At 45.2% G+C, this 19,186-nt stretch overlaps 1 protein-coding gene and 1 pseudogene across 6 annotated transcripts in view; one reads left to right on the top strand and one right to left on the bottom strand.

The window, feature by feature from the left end:
• The window catches only part of KCTD3 (potassium channel tetramerization domain containing 3), a 70,264-nt gene that overhangs the window by 31,270 nt on the left and 19,808 nt on the right, over positions 1 to 19,186 (bottom strand). For all 6 annotated transcript variants that reach the window (XR_007131153.1, XM_047754579.1, XM_047754580.1 and 3 more), the window contains exons 9-10: positions 15,994 to 16,184; positions 5,226 to 5,341 (exon numbers count right to left, since the gene is read on the bottom strand). Coding sequence is in view for 5 of the 6 variants with exons in the window: in XM_047754579.1 (XP_047610535.1) it covers positions 5,226 to 5,341; positions 15,994 to 16,184 (307 nt within the window). In the remaining variant the exon portion in view is untranslated. The remainder of the gene's footprint in view (positions 1 to 5,225; positions 5,342 to 15,993; positions 16,185 to 19,186) is intronic.
• Positions 6,420 to 9,669, top strand: LOC125112926 (60S ribosomal protein L36a-like; annotated as a pseudogene).

The following is a 19,186-nucleotide window of genomic DNA, read 5'->3' as shown; positions in this document are numbered from 1 at the left end:
TCCTATTTTCTACCTCACGCTTTCTGCTCCATGGTGAATGATTTTCTCAGATGTGTCTGTCAACTCACTGTCGTTTTAGTTGTGCTTCTATTTAACCCACGAATGAGTTTGTTTTTCATTTTCAATGACCTTCAAATTTCTACTATTTCATTCTGTTGTCTTTCTGACTGGCCCTATTTCTTCATTGCAGTCTAGTCCTTCTATCTGTTTAGAAATTTATTCTATAGTAGCCATCTAATTACTCAATTATTTTCAGTTTGGGGAGCAAATACTAGCACCGCTTACCCTTGATGACTTCCCCTCAGGTGCTTTCATGGCTGGTTTACAAATTCGGGGAGGTTATAGGTTCACCTTCAATAGACACTATCCTTCTGCAGAGTCCTGTAAAAGTCTGGTTTCATGTCTACGTCTAGAAATGTAAATGGCCCTAGATCAGCCTTGTATCTTAACTCCTCAACCTGGACTTCCCACACCACAAAGGCTGGCCTTTGTGCTGTCAAGTATCTACACTCCTGATTTGACTATTTTGGTCTCAATTTCTCACTGATAGTTCTCATTTCTTGGCCTAAAATTATGGAGCAGAATCTGTCCAGTCTTCTTCTCAGGGACGGAGGCAGATCTTTAAAGCTTCAGATTTTTGCAGGAGACTGGATTTCCACTGACCCATGAAGCCACACCTCCCCTTCTAGGTAAAAGCCCAGGCCCCAGAGACTTTCACTTTGATATGTGGTGTGCAAATATGTATAAATAAACAAATAGAATTCAACACTTGATATAGATACAACATACGCTGTTTCAATATTTTTATCCGGTATTTCTAGATGCCAATATTAGAGAGGGGCTTGTGTCAACTGACTTAGCTATGCTACTGCAAATCCTAAGTACGCAAACACAATCAATATACGCAGGGTAGCGGTCGGTACAAAACAGCCCCCTATAAGTGGGTCTTCTCTCCAATGAATCCTGAGCCTACAATGCCAGTGGCAACTCTATCCTTGTTCCTAGGGATTCATAAGCCTATAATGAAAACAAAAAACAAAAAAGCAAGCCCCACCACACCACACCTGTGCCATTAGTGCCACGGGTGCCTCAGACTACAACAGAGAGGCTAAATCAACTAAGCCTCCAGAATTCTTGTCCCGAAGAGCCCATGACACCACAGAAACTCACTCTGACTCCTTGTCCCCAGAGCCAGTGTTTCTGCCTCCAGCTCGTCCTCCACCATACATTTAGAGGCGAGGCTGTGACTCAAACAGTGACTCTGGCTGAAGGTCACTCGTCTTTCAGAATGAACACAGACTCGGTTCTCTGATGCTTTAGGAATCGGAGTACATACTGACGTTCCAGGATGCACTTCCAAAACTGTCTCTGTTTTGATATGAGAATGAAACATGTATAATCTATGTTGTCAATACACGTCTAAATTTAAGCTCAATTTGGGAAACAGTGCCTAATGTTACGACTCTACCACAAAACTCAGCCTAGGCTACCTACTTGAAATAAATTCTTTACTACTCATCTTCTTAAATCTAACAAGGAGGAATTTTAAAACAGAAGAAAAAACTGAAACACTTCTTTCAAAAGATAATTGTTTTTTTCTCACCCACATCAGATACAAGACTCTCATAAAATTTTCATCAGCATTTTATTGAAGCTGTCCTAATAAGAAACTGCTACAACCTGAAAAATATCACAATGACTTTTAGGCCTAAAACCTCTTGCTCTCTCACTCTCAGGCTTGTTTGTCTGACTCAAATACTCCCAGTCCATCTTGATCATACAACCAGGGTAAAAGACCTACACGGGCTGTCCTCTGTGCGGGCAGAACGGCTGCTAAAGGCTGGAGCAGAGCCTGCTCGTCCAAGGCCACGGCAGTCGCAGGAGTCGGCCTCAGGTCAGAGCTGCCAGCTGAGATGTGGAGATCGGACACTGAGATTCCACTACATTCCAGCTCTGCACTGCACCACAAAAAAGTGTAATCATCTCTCTGGGTTCTAAGGCTTGTTTGCTGCATGAATGCTCAACTTTCCCCGGGTCTCCCTGCAACGTAACAGCAAACCTACTTTGTCAGAGATGGCTTTCAATTCATGCATATACCAAACAAGAAGCAACAGGCTATATATATAAGGGACTAAAAACTTAAGGAGAAGTATCCAGTTTGAGGATGCTAGCAATTTTCAGAATCTCAAAAATATGAAAACTTCTATATGCTGTTGTGACAACATTAGTAAAAACCCAAAAAAAGTCATGAGGAAGCATGTTCCTTTAGGAACCTAGATGTACCGGAGGAGTTTTTGTTTGTTTTTTTTTTTGTCTTTTTGCCTTTTCTAGGGCCGCTCCCATGGCATATGCAGGTTCCCAGGCTAGGGGTCTAATCGGAGCTGTAGCCACTGGCCTACACCACAACCACAGCAACACAGGATCCCAGCCGCGTCTGCGACCTACACCGCAGCTCACGGTAACGCCGAATCCTTAACCCACTGAGCAAGGCCAGGGATCGAACCCGCAACCTCATGGTTCCTAGCTGGATTCGTTAACCACTGCACCATGACAGGAACTCTTTTTTTTTTTTTTTAACCGTAGGAGTTTTAAGGCACAGATAGCACAGCTTCTCTGAGCCACTCAAAGCTCAGGTTGCCATAATTAGCCAAGTAACCCTCCTGAGAGCGGACCTTCCCTAAATCATTAAAGTCCACATTCCTGTTTATAGAAACATCACTGGCTGAAGAACCCCTCTAGTCAACCTCCCTCCACCTAAACTTTAGATCAACCTAGATCAGTCCTCTCCCACATCCCCTGATCCATCATCTTCACGGTGACAACCTTTATAATAGCGCCTCTTCTGTGCCTCTATGGAAGGTCCACTCTTAGCCCGTATCTTTCTTCTATAAACATGACTTCTATGTCTTTATTTAAAATGAAACTTGGATTTCCCTAGTAGCATATTAGGTTGGGGATCCAGCATTGTCACTGCTGTGGCTTGGGTCTGATCCCTGGCCCAGGAACTTCTGTGGGCAGGGCCCAAAAAAAAAAACAACTTAATTTTCCTTGATTGCAATCTCTTCCATTTGGAAGTCAATCACTCTCTCATCATTTCCCCGGCATCTCAGGGCCATAAGACCTCAGGAAAGTCCCACAGGCTCAACTCAATCATGACGTCCGGTCACCCTCTCTCTGCCCAGGCTGGAGCTTCCCCGTCAACCCACGACCTTCGCTGAGGGCGGGGGGCGCCTGCCTCACACTGCTTTCCGTCCCCTTCTCTACACCATCCTGGCACCTGAATGCCCACACTGGGGACCCTCACAGTTCTCTCAGCCCCATTTCAACCACCTTCATCTTCCCCGTCAGCTCAGCATGTGATTTAAACGGCTGCATCCCACTTCCTGGCTTTCTGATGAGCCCCACGCATTCTGCGTCTTCAACTGGCTTTTAGGTCCCTCTGGTCCCTCAACATCCCGGCATCGTCCTCCGCTTGCCTGGCGCTCCTTCACTTCTGGGATCTTACGATTTCAACTGCTTTGCCACTTTCTGTCTTCTCATCCCGTTTTGTGTCAGCGCCATCTCATCACACCTCCAATCCTGAATCGGGCCAGCACTGTTTTCCTGTCTCTCGCTCCCCGTTCCCAGGACTGAGGATTACAGAGGAAACTCACCTAATAACTGCACCACTCAGGTCCGTTAGAGACACTCACAGTCTCGGCCATCCTTGGACAGACTCCCAGCGTCCTTTTCCCCGGTACCTTCTTCCTGACTCCCTGCCACAGTCTCTCCCCGCTGCTGGGTCCCCCCCTCAGCTGCGTTCTGCGTCTCACAGACTCCCAACGGCTATGGGACTAGCAACCATCTCCATTCTGACCCACAAGCAGGCTCAAGCTTCTCTCATCCTAAAGAAAAAATAAAACAAAGCCCTCAACGGTCTTTCCTCCACCTAGCTGGATCTTACACTATCACTTTCTTGGCTTTCCTCCCCCCCCCCAAACGTCTTGAATGATAACTCTGGATTTGCTATCTCTAATCTTTTCATTCTTTAGTTCCTCCAACTGCCCTCCCCGCATCAAAACCTAATTAACTTATATTTGCAAATGTCACCTCTCAATTGCACCTTTGGCTCCTGGTTTCCTATCTGGTTCCTGTTGAAGCTAACAATCCCCAGGATTTGAATTTTGGCTTTTCTTTCTCCATAGAACTCCTCTCAACAGAAAATCTCATCCGTTTGGCCTTTCCAATGAGCACAGAAGTGTTATGGTTTCCCAATACTTTTTCTAGCCCTTTCTCCTTTCCTAAATTCCAAAGGGGTTCTCCCAACTACACACTGTGCACCTGTATTTGGACGCCCACAGGAATCGGCAAATAAACCGATTTCATTACTCCTCACACTCTTTACCAGCACACAGGCCTCTCTCCCTGCTCCCCATCGACATAAAATACTACCATGGAGTTCCCACTGTGGCGCAGTGGGTTAAGAACCTGAGTGCAGCGGTTTGGGTCGCTTCAGAGGGATGGGTCTGATTCCTGGCCTGCAAACTTCCATACATTGTGGGTGCAGCCGTAAAATTAAAATAAAATACAATATGAAGCTACTCAACCACCAAAACCAGAAATCCACCTCTCCTTTAAATGTCCACATCTCATCAGATACCAATCCTGTCACTTCAGCGAGACTCACGAAGGTTTAGTGGCACCTCTGCTCGTCTTGCTGGGGCAGCTCCCTGTCGCCAGTCCGCTCTGCCTATCAGCACCCCAGCAGGCGTTCTCAAACACGGACGCATCAGTCACTGCTTAAAGTCCTTTCCTCTGCCCCCGCTCCTCCAGAATCAGGAATCAGCCACGTTCCTCTCCAGGGCTGGAGAGCACTTAGCTGGCTGTCGCCTCTGAACGGCTGGGGACTTCCACACCCACTGGGCTTCCCCACGGGAGAGGAAGGTTGCTTGTGCTACTATCCACAAGGCATGAAACTTAAAACATTTCAAGGAAATAAACACACATCAACCCACAGGTTTTTAAACACGCACGCATTTTCCAAAGTAACTTAAAATTCTTGAAATTAAGTCACATTGGTGTCCAGAGCAAGTTTACCATTAAATATATTCAGTAGTCTGTACAGTCAGAACTGCAGCAGGACCACTTACACACACACACACACACACACACACACACACGATGCACAGTCAGCATGAGCTTCAGGAATGATGTTCCTTGCGTCATGTGCGTTGGTTGACACTGACCTGCCAGTGCTGAGTGACAGCATTCCACACCCCCACTTTCCCCGTGTGACTCGTGGCCACCAACTGGTTCCCAATGAAGAAGAGAGCGTCTACAGGAACACCCAGGCTGAACACTCCTTAAAGGATGATAAAAAACAGAGGTTAACCAGTCACCATCGGCAGACGTCATCAAAACCCAGATTAAAAGCATCTTAACGGTACCGATCTCATTACCACCAATGATGTGCCAGACACGTTAGGAACGTTGGGAACCAGAAGCAAGAAACTTGTGGGAGTTCCCGTTGTACCTCATCTGACGAGTATCCATGAGGACTCGGGTTCGATCCCTGGCCTTGCTCAGTGGACTGAGGACCTGGCATTGCCGTGAGCTGTGGTGTAGGCCGGCACCTATAGCTCTGACTCCACCCCCAGCCTGGGAACTTTCACATGCCACAGGTGTGGCCCTAAAAAGCTAATAAAAAACAGGAGAAAAGAAACTTGTAAGCTCTTAAGGAGCCGGTGAAAGTCTGCCCGAGTAACCCCACACTGAGAGAAGAGCTTGTTACCTGGAGCTGCGGCTCCCAAGCCTAGGAGATCATCGAAACAACTAAGTAGATTTAAAGTGAACAAAATGTAACAGAAAGGATCCTGGGATTCATGTCAGCCCCACCAAACGAGGAAACCCACTGCATGTCTATAAAACCTAGAGGCCCTCTAGCTTCAGCCTGCTCACGGACCCAGTATCTGAGAGTCACTTATCTGAAGACAGACTTGGCAACCTGAACTGTGCAGAGTGCGTACAGAAATTTGGAAATGAGAAAAAAAGAAAATACGAACAACAACCAAAACAGCAAGAAGTCAAGCTGTACTCCAAACAAACATTTGGAGTTAACTCAGAGCTTATTTTAAACCTCTTGTTTCTCAACACTGCACAACTCAATTTAATTCACTCCAAAGACTCTATACTAGGACCGGGGATTAAAAACCATAAGACAGGATATTACCAGGAACTTAATGATTTTGAAAGAGAAAAAAACCACAAAGAAGCAATTGTAACATAATGCAACTGTAACAGAGAGCTGCCTGGGCTATAACAACATCCCGGGCAGGAAAAGGGAATAGGAAAAGGGGTTTGAGAATAGTTCTTAGAAAAGAGGCCCTCTGAGTTGGGTTTTTAGAAAGATGACCAGGAGTTCATCAGGTGGAGGATGGGGAATGGGTAAGGTCGGGGTATCTGAGAAACGGGAAGGAGGTGCAGGCAGGGCCCTTAGGAGGATACCCCCTACTAGCAGAAAAGCCAAGAGCGTCTCGGCTCCCTTGGTTTGGCGCCCACGGCCAGCACAGCTCTCTCTAGCAGCGTGCTGCACCACCAGCGCTCGGGAGGTTTGGGGTTCAAATCCTGGCTCTGAGAGCACCCTTCTTTGCCACCTTTTGGGTTTACTTACCTGATCTATAAAAGAGGACCCAAGCTAAATGTCTCAGGCTCACTTTCACCTTAACAATGTTATAATCCAGTTTTGACATTCAAATGATATTTGAATTATTACCATCATCTGAATCATTTGAAAATCACCTTATGAGAAGTATCTTTTTACCTAACTACGCTAGAAAATAAGTCTCACTATAAAATATTGTTTTACGTGGATCTTTAGCTGTTTCAGGTATCAGGGTTTTTTTTTTTAAGCACCTAATATGTGACAACATAAAACGATTTTTTTCAGCATTAGCTGAGAAAAAGGGATTCACAAGGCTTTGAAGAACCCATGAGAAGAAACAAACCATTTAAATGCAACTGAAACAGAAGCCAGAAAGGATAACTGACTTCTTTTGAATCTTACACCAGCGAGGAAATGTTTCTTTCTGTTCAGAACTGCACCACATACAAGACCAGACCAGTGGCAATGAAAAGTACCTTGAAAATTCTTAACCAATCTTAAAAAGCCAGCCATCTAGCCAGAAGAAAAATGACATACACTGGACAAAAATGAACAGTAAACAAATGAACCCGGAAAACTGTTAGGAATATTTTCCATATATACATTTTAACCTTTATATACATATCAGTACATATTTATACACACGAATACACCATCTCAGCCCAACTTGTCAACGGAAAAAAGTCTCTGTCAACAGAGCAAAGTAAAACATGACACACACACACACAAGCTAAGCTCTCTGATTAGAACTGGATGAACAAGAAACTGGGCACTTCAAGGCAGTCATCATTTCACATGCAAGCTGAGGGATTCTCATGTACTCACACTTTAATTTTGATGTTGGACAATTTTCCAGAACGCGTTAGGATAACTATATGCAGCACTCTGAGCTATGGGAAAGGCAGAAATAAAAACAGCTAAGCCAACAAAAACACATCAGCTAACTCACTACTGAGAGAAGAATGAGATTCTGGGACATCAAGGAAGAATGAATCATCTCAAGAAATTTAAAGCGTCACCCCTGCTCAGACTCAACAATTCTGACCATGATCCACAAGGGAGACAACAGTATAAATAACACAAGCTCCTCCTGTCGTAAAGGCCCCTCCTGGGAAAGCAGGGCTCCCCCGGGGGGCGGCAGCAACCCAGCAGCACTGCCTCACCTAAGTCGCGAGTAAGGGAGGGCACCCTCGAGGGGCCCTGGCATGGATACACTGGCCCCGACCATCTTCTTTGGCTGCTCCTGTCCAGTTCTGAAGAAGATTTGTGACACTAAATGATTTCTTTTAAAGGGCGTGAACAAATTACTGTGTACTAGATTGTAACACAGCTACCTACCATGGTAGCCTTGGAAAAAAAAGCAAGGCACAAAATCTCCTTCACTAGTTGGTTATGCTACAGGTGGCAATTTGAAAAAACCAATGACAGAGCTCCCATGGTGGCACAGCAGGAGGAATCCGACCAGGAACCATGAGGTTGCGGGTTCGATCCCTGGCCTTGCTCAGTGGGTTAAGGATCCGGCATCGCCGTGAGCTGTGGCGTAGGCTGGCAGCTGTAGCTCTGATTAGACCCCTAGCCTGGGAACCTCCATATGCCGAGGGTGTGGCCCTAAAAAGACAAAAAAAAAAAAAGAACAAAACAAATGACAACTGATTTCTTTTTTGTATAATTACCAGTATACCATAATTTCAAAAATTTTGAAGTTTTTCTCCTAAAGTTGTTAGGGAGGAATTTCCCTGCCAGACATGATGGAATGAATGGCATTGGACTATTCCTCACTGTAAACGACAGTAATAAAAAACTGGCCACGGTCCACAAGGGAACTGTTTAGGCCCTGGACGAGAGGCAGCAGAAGACCTGAAAGGTGGTAAATACCCAAAACAAGCCCCACAGTCAAGCAGGCGGCGTTCTGTGTCAGCCCTGCTGCGAGAGAAAAAGCCACGTTTTTCCAGGGGAGGTAAAACCCAAGTGAAAACCGAGGGACGGTCTCTCTCAACTGAGGAGGCTGAAAGCAGAGTAGCGGCGGGAGGACTCAGGAACACAGTTTAGGAGGACGGGAAAGGCACCAGGGCAGGGGGGAGGGCGCACAGCGTGGGCACGGGGGGCTCCAGGGCCACAGCTCTGGTCAGCTGCACCTGTGCCGGGGAGACTCCCCAAGGAGAGCAGGAGCGAGGCTCCCGGAGGCCTGGGAGCTGCGTGGAGAGAGCAAGGTGTAGGGGGGTGGATTCAACAGTTGCAGCTCAGGCAGAGGGACGAGCCCTCCGGGCATTCGGACTCCAAGACAGCAGCACTTGGGACACCCCTGAGTAGGAGCCACGCCCTCCAGTAAAAAATAAACCTTAGAGAGGCCACCTGTCCTTAACACAGCAAAAAAACAAGCCTAGCAGGATAACATTCCTTTGATAATGGAACTGCCTGCCGGAACAAAAGTCTCATCTTTTTAAAAGAAGATGACACTGCTAAGCCACACTCCTGACATGATGCATCACACACATGCCCGACACACAATCACAACTGCCTAGGCATGTGAAGATGCAGGGATGTACTCCAAATAAATGAGATGAGGCAGAGGCTGCAATGAGCCCCCGGGAACTACAACATCTATAAGGAATGTGTTGGATTTAATTTAAAACTAGGACATAGCTTTTCCGCGCTGACAGCTCTCTCACAAACACAGCGAATGTTCCTAAAACCCACTGGACTTTCTGTAAGAAATGCGCAGGCACCAGCCCAACAAAGTGACACAAGACAAGAAGGGCAAGGATGCGCTGGGTGCCCAGGGAAAGCAGAGTGGCTATGGTGGGCAGACTAGGCCGATTTTCCGGAAAAAGGCTAAAACTACAAAGAAGGCTGGAATGCGCTGACCCCAACTGCAGATCTAAGAGAATGCTGGCGATTAAGAGATGCACGCCTTTTGAGCTGGGAGGAGATAAAAAGAGAAAGGGCCAAGCGATCCAGTTCTGCGCTTCATACTTCTATTATGAAGACAATACAATTTGAGATTGTTTACTTTTTGTTTCAGTTGCTTTTTTGGAAGGGAAATAAACTATCATCAATAAAATTCTCCCTGGAAAATCCGAAAAAAGTAAATATAATTAAAAAAATAAAAATAGGACATAATGAGTAAACAGACAAGAAATTTCAGCAGAAGGGACTTCCCATTATGGCTCAGTGCAAATGAATCTGACTAATATCTATGAGGACGCAGGTTCTATCCCTGGCCTCACTCAGTGGGTTAAGGATCCCGTGTTGTCCCCTGGTGTAGGTTGCAGATGAGGCTCGGATCCGGAGTTGCTGTGGCTGTGGTAGAAGCCAGCAGCTACAACTCCGATTAGACCCCTAGCCCAGAAACCTCCATATGCCATGGGTGTGACCCTTAAAGAAAGACAAAAGAAATTTCAACAGAGAAATACACTAAAGTAGAATCAAAAAGGCAATCTTAGAACTGAAAAGTCCAACATCTCAAATAAAATAACGCACCAGATGGGCTTACCTGCAGACTGAATACTGCAGCAAAATGGCAGATACTGATCTAAACTTAGGCTAATATCAAGTGGCCTAACAGGACCAAAAGTCTCAAAAAGTGGAACAGAGGGGAGAATGAGGAAGCGACAGCAGGGAGAGGAAAGGAGGTGAGGGGGTGGGTGGGGGAGAGAAGAGTCTCCCTCAGTTGTCAGCCGCAGTGTGTCCAGACATTCCCACACATTTCCTGGGGGGCACCATGATCCCTAGTGTAATCCACCAGTCTAATCCAGGTACAGACCTACCAAAGCAGTAACAGGAGGACAAACTCATAAAAAGAAGGTGATGATGTTTAAAAAAAAAAAAAAATACAAATGGTCACTAGGCTCAAGAAAAGATAACTTCCTAAGTCATTAGGGAAATGCAATGAAAACTAACATTAAAGGAGTTCCCGTTGTGGCCAAGCAGAAACAAATCCAACTAGGAACCATGACATTATAGGTTCGATCCCTGGCCTCACTCAGTGGGTTAAGGATCCGGCGTTGCCATGAACTATGGTGTAGGTCGCAGACGCGGCTTGGATCTGGCGTTGCTGTGGCTGTGGCGTAGGCCAGCACCTGTAGCTCCGATAAGATCCCTAGCCTGGGAACCTCCATATGCCACAGGTGCAGTCCTAAAAAGACAAAAGACCCCCCCCCCCCAAAAAAAATCTCTGCACATCCAGTAGAACGGCTCAAATTAAGACGGAGGATAAAAAAAGCACTGGTAGGGATGTTGCTGGCAGAAATGTAAAATGGTAATAACCACTTTGGAAGATAGTGCAATAGTTTCTCGTAACATCAAGCAGACACTTTTCTGTGTCTCAGAAACTCTACTCCTAGATATTTCCTTAAAGAATACATGTCCATAGAACGATTTCTACTTAAGTGTTCACAGTAACTCCACTCATCATCTCTCCAGACTGGAAATAAACCAAATGTCCCTCAACAGACAAATGGATAAATTCTGAAATATTAAGTCAATGGACCACTCAGCAACACAAACGGATGAACCACTGACACACTCAACAACGGGCTGAATCTCAACAAAAGCATTACGATGAAAGAAGTCAGAAGAGACAAAAGAACACACATCATTCCACTCATACGGAATTCTAGACAAAGTGAATCTATGCTGACAAAAAGTCTAAACTGCTTGTGCCAACAACGGGGGTGATGCCAACATCCGCTTTCCTTCGGGGAACCTGGACTCTGGCACCGGCTAAGCAGAGGGTCCTTACGTGACCAGCCTCTCGTAACAACCGTGGGCACCAAATCTCTAGTGAGCTGCCCTGGTGAGTAGCTCCCACGTCTGTCACAATTCATTGCTGGAGGAATAAAGGACGTCCTATGAGATACCATGGAAAGAGAACTTGCGAAAGCTTGTATCTGGGTTCCACTGACCTTCACCCCACGTGTCTTCTGTCAAATTGCTTTGCAGGCTCTCACGATTAAATTGCAGCTCTAAGTACCTCTATGTGCCGAGTCCTCCCAACCAATCACTGACCCTGGGAGTGGTCCTGGGGACTGAACACAGATACAGATGAACAAGACAAGTTCAAGGGTGGAGCCCTAGGCATGCCAGTCTTTTGAAATTAGGCAAATAAGCAAGAACTACCAAAAGGAACTGAGAAGGAAGAAGGAGGTGGGATAAAAATCAAGAAAATAAGGTGTCCTAGAAGCCAGAGGAAGGGTCTTCAAATGCACAGGAGAACCGACCACAGCAAATGCTGTCGAATGGCAGCTCTCATCAGGTGAAGACCATGAACTGATGCTATGACTCAGCAGGTCACGGGTACCACCACCAAGAATTTTATGGCGAAGCTGAGGGCAAAAGAATGATTACAGAACTTCAAGTGAGGATGACATTGAAACATCATCAGATGAACTACTCCTCTTGCCTCAAGAAGAAGCGAGAGGAGTTCCCGTCGTGGCGCAGTGGTTAACGAATCCGACTAGGAGCCATGAGGTTGCGGGTTCGGTCCCTGCCCTTGCTCGGTGGGTTAATGATCCGGCGTTGTTGCCGTGAGCTGTGGTGTAGGTCGCAGATGCGGCTCGGACCCTGCGTTGCTGTGGCTCTGGCGTAGGCCGGTGGCTACAGCTCCGATTAGACCCCTAGCCTGGGAACCTCCATATGCCACGGGAGCGGCAGAAGAAATGGCAAAAAAAAAAAAAAAAAAAAAAAGAAGAAGAAGAGAAAGATGAAGCAAAAACTGGAAGAGAACTTTGGGTAGTGTTTGTTGATTTTAAGGCAGAATTAAAGCATGGCTATATGATGCCTGAAATGATTCAACAGAGCGGGCAGCTTTATGATGCAAGAGATGGGAATAATTACTAGAGCAGTGTCTCTAAAATAGTAGGTAAAAATAAGACAGCTGGAGACAAGGAGCTGGCCTGAGATAAGAGCAGAGCCAATTTAATCAGAATTACAAGTGTGACTACAGATGATGTGAGCAGAAACACACAGCGACAGGCAGATGGGATGGGGGGAACTTAGGAAGCCTCTCCTCTCCATGAAAATGACGGAAGGGTGTTAGAAGTTTAAGGAACAAGAAAAAAGGAGGAAACAGTCGTTCAGGTGTGGCAGAGCCGACAAGGACGCTGCAGCAGCACTGACGCACAGCGTGTGCAGGCTCACCTGAACAGAGGTCATGAACTGAGACTATGGCTTCGTGTGCGCAGGCGTTTCTTTCCCAACCACGTGCACTCGTCAGGGGGAAAGGCAGATGTGCCCAGAGACGTGGTTCTCCAGGCAGACAAGGCCAAGGGAGAGATGCACGAAAACGGAGACGCTATGCTGCAGCGATTTAAGGCTTGAATCCAAGTCTGACAAAAAGGGAAGTAATGAGGGCGGTCCCAGAGGAGCTCAAGAATTTTTGAATTGGGAAATCAGTCAGCAATTTCCAAGGAATGACGGGGGTAATTCAGAGGGCAGCTGAAGACCCCATCAGGCCTAAGTCCAAGTGGCGTAAGACTAGAAACTTGGGCGGAAGCAGTGGAGAGGCAGCGGTGCTGGGAGAGGAGGGAAGGAAAAGAGTCGAGAACACAGACTCTCTCAGGATGGCCTGGGAGTGCCTGCCGTCTCTGAGAACCCTTCCGGAGCCGTGAAGCCAAGCCTATTTCACGGTAATACCAAAGCACTATTTGCCCATTTTCAAACCCTTGTTATCTCAAGAATGTGCAGATTTCCCAGAGGCTACAGGACTTGCGATGAGGTCACCATTTAGACAAGAGCATCTGTCTAAGTATTCTTCTATTTTCTCGAATGCTCTATGGAGGTAGGCTTAGGGGTGTAACTATGAAAGTTTCCCAAGATTAACTCAGCTTGTCCTAAATACTTCCACTATGTTTCTACTAGCTGTCTTCAGTTATATCTGCTATAATTATTTTAAAATACAAGCTTCCCTTGTACCTAACAAAGACACACAAGAAATAAGTACAAGCAGCTGTAGCTTGGATTCAGCCCTGGCCTGAAAACTTCCCTATGCCACAGGCACAGCCCTGAAAAGGCTGGGGAGGAAAAAAAAAAAAAAAAAGATATAAGTACACTTTGCTGTTTTGCAGTATCAGTTTTTAAAATGTTCTGAAAACTTTTAGATCTTTAAGTTTTACCTAAAACTGTTGAAAATATCTTATTTTAAATATATTTTTCTTATACCTGACTTGCCTGTTCAATCCAAAGCTGCACCATCTAAATCCAACAGTGCTGACAGAGGTATATGGGACCCGGTGGAGTTCTAGGACTCTTGGGATGACTCAAAAGAAACAGGGTAAAGCTGCATATAAAAAATTTAAGTAACAAAAATCAGCATTCCCTCAACTTTATCGCTGTTGCTAACCTGCCTTATTGCACCCATGCTACAGAATGTTTTTGAACAGGATTAGAAAGCCAGTTGTGGGCTGAGACCAAATATTCAAAGAAATATTTTAAATAAAGATGGTGAAGACTTTCCTAAAAAGCACAAATTGTTACAGAATTTCCAACCTGAACTGAAAAAGCCCCTGCACCCTCACCACAGAGGGCGAGTTACAGCCCTGCCCTGCTCTCCGCAGGGCAGCCCGGACAGACAGCCGTGCTCAACGTCCGAGAGACGAGAAGCCCATCAAAGCGATCACAACTCGGCCCTTCTCAAGGGCACAGTAAGTCCTCCAACTAAAGCGTATCTTGCCCGCAGAGCCGCCTGTCTGTCTTCCAAGTGAATACAGAGGTAGCTGGACCTGGCGGTGTGTTTCTATTCCTCCAGTACCAGCAGCAACCTATCCTTAAGGGTCTTTTATGGGAGCATCTGGCTACAAACGTACACGGTGCTGAAACACTCCAAGGGCTGAACAGATCCGCATCTCATGCTTTACCCCAGAACATCTGTGTTGCCCTCTGCACTAAGGGTGCAGGGCACTGCCGGGGAAAAGCAGCAAGCATCTTAGCACGAATCAAAGCGGTGGCACTAACCTGCATTGGCAGTGATTCAGTTTTTCTCTGCCACACATTTTCAAGGAAAGAAAAAAAGGCTAGTTTAACTTAAGAACGTCCTGGATGAAGTGACCTGGGTAAGACTTTGCAGCAAGCTTTGATTCTCAATGCGCATCTGAATGCTCGGTGTGACTAAGTACTGGGACTACGTCAGGGAGAATCTTCCTCATCACTGGAGCTGAGAGGAAACCAGCGGCTCTTCCCACCAGGTACCATGTTGATCTGAATGGACAAATGACAAGCTACGGTAACTCAGATCTGCCTATTTGGTTGACTTTCCTAAAAAGTGAACAAAGCACACCTGTTATTTCAATGACACCAATTCACTGTTTCAAGGGCAAACCAGAATTGTGGAAAACATTTATCCGCCACAGTGAGTGTTACAACTTCCTAACACATTTTAAGTTCAGAGATGTGATCAGTGGTTACAGAAATGAATGTGATTTTTCAAAAAAATCTACTGAATGATGAAAGGTAACGACACCTGGAATGCCCAGCCCAATCAAGACTTTCCAAAATGACCAAAGTGTGATGTCAGAAAATCACGCAAGGACAAAAAGTCCATCCAAAGTACAGCATCCACTGACAGATTTTCATTTAACGGAGTACGATCTGTATAAACGGAGTTCATCGACTTCAAAATTTGGGGAGAGTACCAAACACCACCCACAATTATCTGAAAAGACCATATAAAAACATGTTTTTTTCCAACCACACATCTGCATGAAGCCAAATTCTCTTCACACAGTTCAACCAAAATAACAAAGCAGACTGAATATAGAAAGAGGTATCAGAATTCAACAAAACATTAAAGAGATTCACAAAACTGTAAACCACTGCCATTCTTCCCATGAAAACGTTTGGAGATATAGTTATTCTTCATTAAAAATGTTCAAGACACCAAACAATGGCCTTATTATTTTTAAATTAGTAAATATTTATGGAACATTCAGGCTTAATTTCTAACATGGTAAATATCAATAGATAGAAACAAAAACCATACGAACAAGAACTCTTAACAGCCCTGAATGGCTTTTTAAGAAGGTGAAGTGCGATCTACCAGAGATTTGAAGGCTTGGGCATTTCCGGTCTAGGAGCGCAAATGACGAGGACAGGAAATCTATCACCTCGCCAGGCCCCGTGGCGGGAAACAGGTGGACAGAGAGCTGCCACCACTTCACAGGGTTCGGGAAAAGCAGCTCTCAGAGCGCAGCCCCCCTTCACCGGATCTTCCCTCTCACACTGACCAGTCCTGCTTTTACCCTGGAAAGAAGAGAGAGCAGCACTAGCTACCTAAGAACCCGGATTGGTGGGCCGCCCCTCTGAAATGTCAGGCTAGTGTGTCTAACAGCACAAAGCATCACAGGCAGAGGTGCCCCTACCAATTTCGCTCCCACTGCCTCCGTCCTGGACACTCCACAAGATGATGCTGCTCTCCGAGGCGACCGCAACCATTTTGTCTTTGTCTCCGTGTGGACCCCCGACCACTTTTGCATTTAAAGCCACTCGCTCAATGGTCCAATCCAAATAAGGGCTTGTAAACACCTGTTGCCATCCTGAAGATTCTTTGATTCTGTTAAGTAAGGAGCGACACACATGTCAGACTCAGCAGCACTTAAGCAAACAGAACACAAATGAATGCACCAAAATACATTTCATCGCGGCTACTTATCTGCCTCATATGTATTAAACATAAAATTATGTTCATCTATAGCCTCCAAAAAAGCCAGTTTTATTCCTGAGGTACCCTGTATTTACATGCATAATACACAGGACATAGAAGCCACTTAAGAGACCAGAGTTCTAGGGAGTTCCTGTCATGGCTCAGTGGTTAACGAATCCGACGAGGAACCATGAGGTTGCGGGTTCGATCCCTGGCCTTGCTCAGTGGGTTAAGGATCCGGCATGGCTGTGAGCTGTGGTGTAGGTCGCAGACACGGCTCAGATCCTGTGAGGCTGTGGCTCTGGCATAGGCTGGCAGCAACAGCTCTGATTAGACCCCTAGCCTGGGAACCTCCATATGCCGCGGGAGCGGCCCAAAAAATGGCAAAAAGACAAAAAACAAAAAGAGAGACCAGAGTTCTATAACTCTCCAAAGAATAATTTAGCAAAGTCCTCCAAATTTTAAAAAAACTTTAATAACAAACAAATAGTAGTATCTTTTGCTTTTCTACACACAAAGAAAAAGTGGTACTGTCATCATCTATGGGTAGAAATAGTCAACAAAAATCAGAATTTCAGGCCACTTATTATTCCTGTCACTTGTCAGTTACTCAGTTGTTACCCACTGAAACTCAACTGTTTTTTGATACTTCAGATGATGGTCTAGTCAGGCACACTCAGAGGCAGTGGTCCAGTAAACAACACATGCTCCAACACCCTGGCACAGCCGAGAACATGAAAGTGGGGCGTTGGGAAACCTTCTCTGAAGACTGGACTTTAACAGCATCTAAAGAAAAAAGGGGAGTTCCCATCATGGCTCAGTGGTTAACGAATCTGACTAGGAACCATGAGGTTGCAGGTTCAGTCCCTGCCCTCCCTCAGTGGGTTGGGGATTCGGTGTTGCTGTGAGCTGTGCTGTAGGTCGCAGATGCAGCTCAGATCCTGTGTTGCTGTGGCTGTGGGGTAGGCTGGCAGCTGTAGCTCCGATTTGACCCCTAGCCTGGGAACCTCCATATGCCACAGGTACGGCCCTAAAAAAAAAATAATAATAATAATAAAAGCACCTAAAGAAAAAAAGTCTCAAGATACTATTCATCCCCCATGAATGGCTAAATAAAAGTATTTTTTTAATATTTAATTTCTGATCAATGTATCTGTGTATCTTATATAATTTATTCTGTCGTAACTCAATTTAGGTCTTTCAGACATGTATTCTGTGTGATTATACAGTAAGGCTTCATAAATTTACGACCCACACATCTAAGTACTCATGACAGTAAATAACCAGAACTTTGAACTATGGAGTATCTATTTTAAAAGTTACACCAAACAATTACAAAGATTCTCTAGGCTTGACTTAAAGAGAATAAATAAATATGAAGAAAATGAGTGCTCCTTTATATACTACCTGACATATTCACCACACAAAAAAATCAATCTTTAGTATTTTTAAGTGACAGTCACCTAATGACCTCAGTCAAATCGCTATAACTCATTTCTATTGAAAAATGTATGCTCCAAGAATAAAACTCAAATTCACAAAATGTGCAATTCAACTTTCTTTTAATTTCAAGAACTAAAAACTTAAAAGCAATTCACAGAAAAACGTATCAAACTTTTCCTAGGCATTGTACGGTCTGTAATTACCCACTTCAGCCACCAGATGGAATTCATGTGTTAAAGAAATAGAAATAATTACTTAATAAACTCTAAAAACAGACACATTGAGAAATGGAAGACAGATGTTCTGAGAGACTGTCAGACTGGACACAAAGCAGGGGTTGCCAGTACTTCAAGAACAATGCCAATACCCTACGTGGATGCAGATGTGTGTGTGTGTGTAGACAGAGAGACAGGAGGGCTGTCGGCTCATAACACTGTTCAAGAAAGAGAGGTGAATCTTGTGATCCTTTATTAATAAAACTAAATATGATCTGATCTTTTACAAAGATTGTACTTCCTTTTTTTTCTGTCTTTAGGGCTGCACCTGTGGCACGTGGAGGTTCCCAGGCTAGGGGTCAAATTGGAGCTACAGCTGCCAGCCTACACCATAGCCAGAGCATCACGGGATCCGAGCCGAGTCTGCGAGCTACACCATAGCTCGCGGCAACGCCAGATCCTTAACCCACTGAGCAAGGCCAGGGATTGAACCTTGTGTCCTCAAGGATACGAAACGGGTTCGTTGCTGCCGACACAATGGGAACTCCCAAGATTTTAAGTCTAAGTCATTCTCCTCTAGAGAAAGAGTATTATAAAATAAAAAGGTGTTAAAGAGTAAAAGAAAGCATCGGGGCAGCCTATTTGAAAGTGACCATAACAACTGCATAATTTAATTCAGTAAGATACATGAATTTATTTAAGCTACAGTTAAGTATAAAGCAGCAATGTTTGCTCTCTCATTTTCCACACATGCACGGAATTTTAAACACGTACAACACGACAGAAGGAGCGCTGATGTCTCAGCGCCCCGTGTCCTCACTCCTTCTGCGGAGCCAACTCTCGGGAAGGAGCTCAGCCATACAGGAGTGTGCTTGCCTCCCGCATCAAGAGCGCAAGGAGATACTGTGGAGGGAAATACGCCTACGAGACGCTGGAACTTACTATAAGCACACTTTACTGCCAACCGTATGCAACTAAATCAATAGGTCAGCACACAAGAGAGAGTCTAAAATTAGGTCCAGTTTATGTACAAAGTTAAAGGGGGCTTTCAAAGTCAATGAGAAAAGACGATTTATGTAATAATCAGAACATAAGTAGCCACCCACGTGGAAGAACATAGATTCCTAAATCTTACCTGACATACCAAAAGTAAATTCCACATGTATTAAAGATCTAAAGTGGGAGTTCCCATCGTGGCCTAGGTGTTAACGAACCCGACTAGTATCCATGAGGACACAGGTTCGATCCCTGGCC

The sequence above is a fragment of the Phacochoerus africanus genome, chromosome 12, assembly GCF_016906955.1.
Source record: "Phacochoerus africanus isolate WHEZ1 chromosome 12, ROS_Pafr_v1, whole genome shotgun sequence".
Lineage (NCBI taxonomy): Eukaryota > Metazoa > Chordata > Mammalia > Artiodactyla > Suidae > Phacochoerus > Phacochoerus africanus.
Note: the sequence above shows the minus strand (reverse complement) of the source record. Positions and strands in the feature narration are given on the sequence as shown.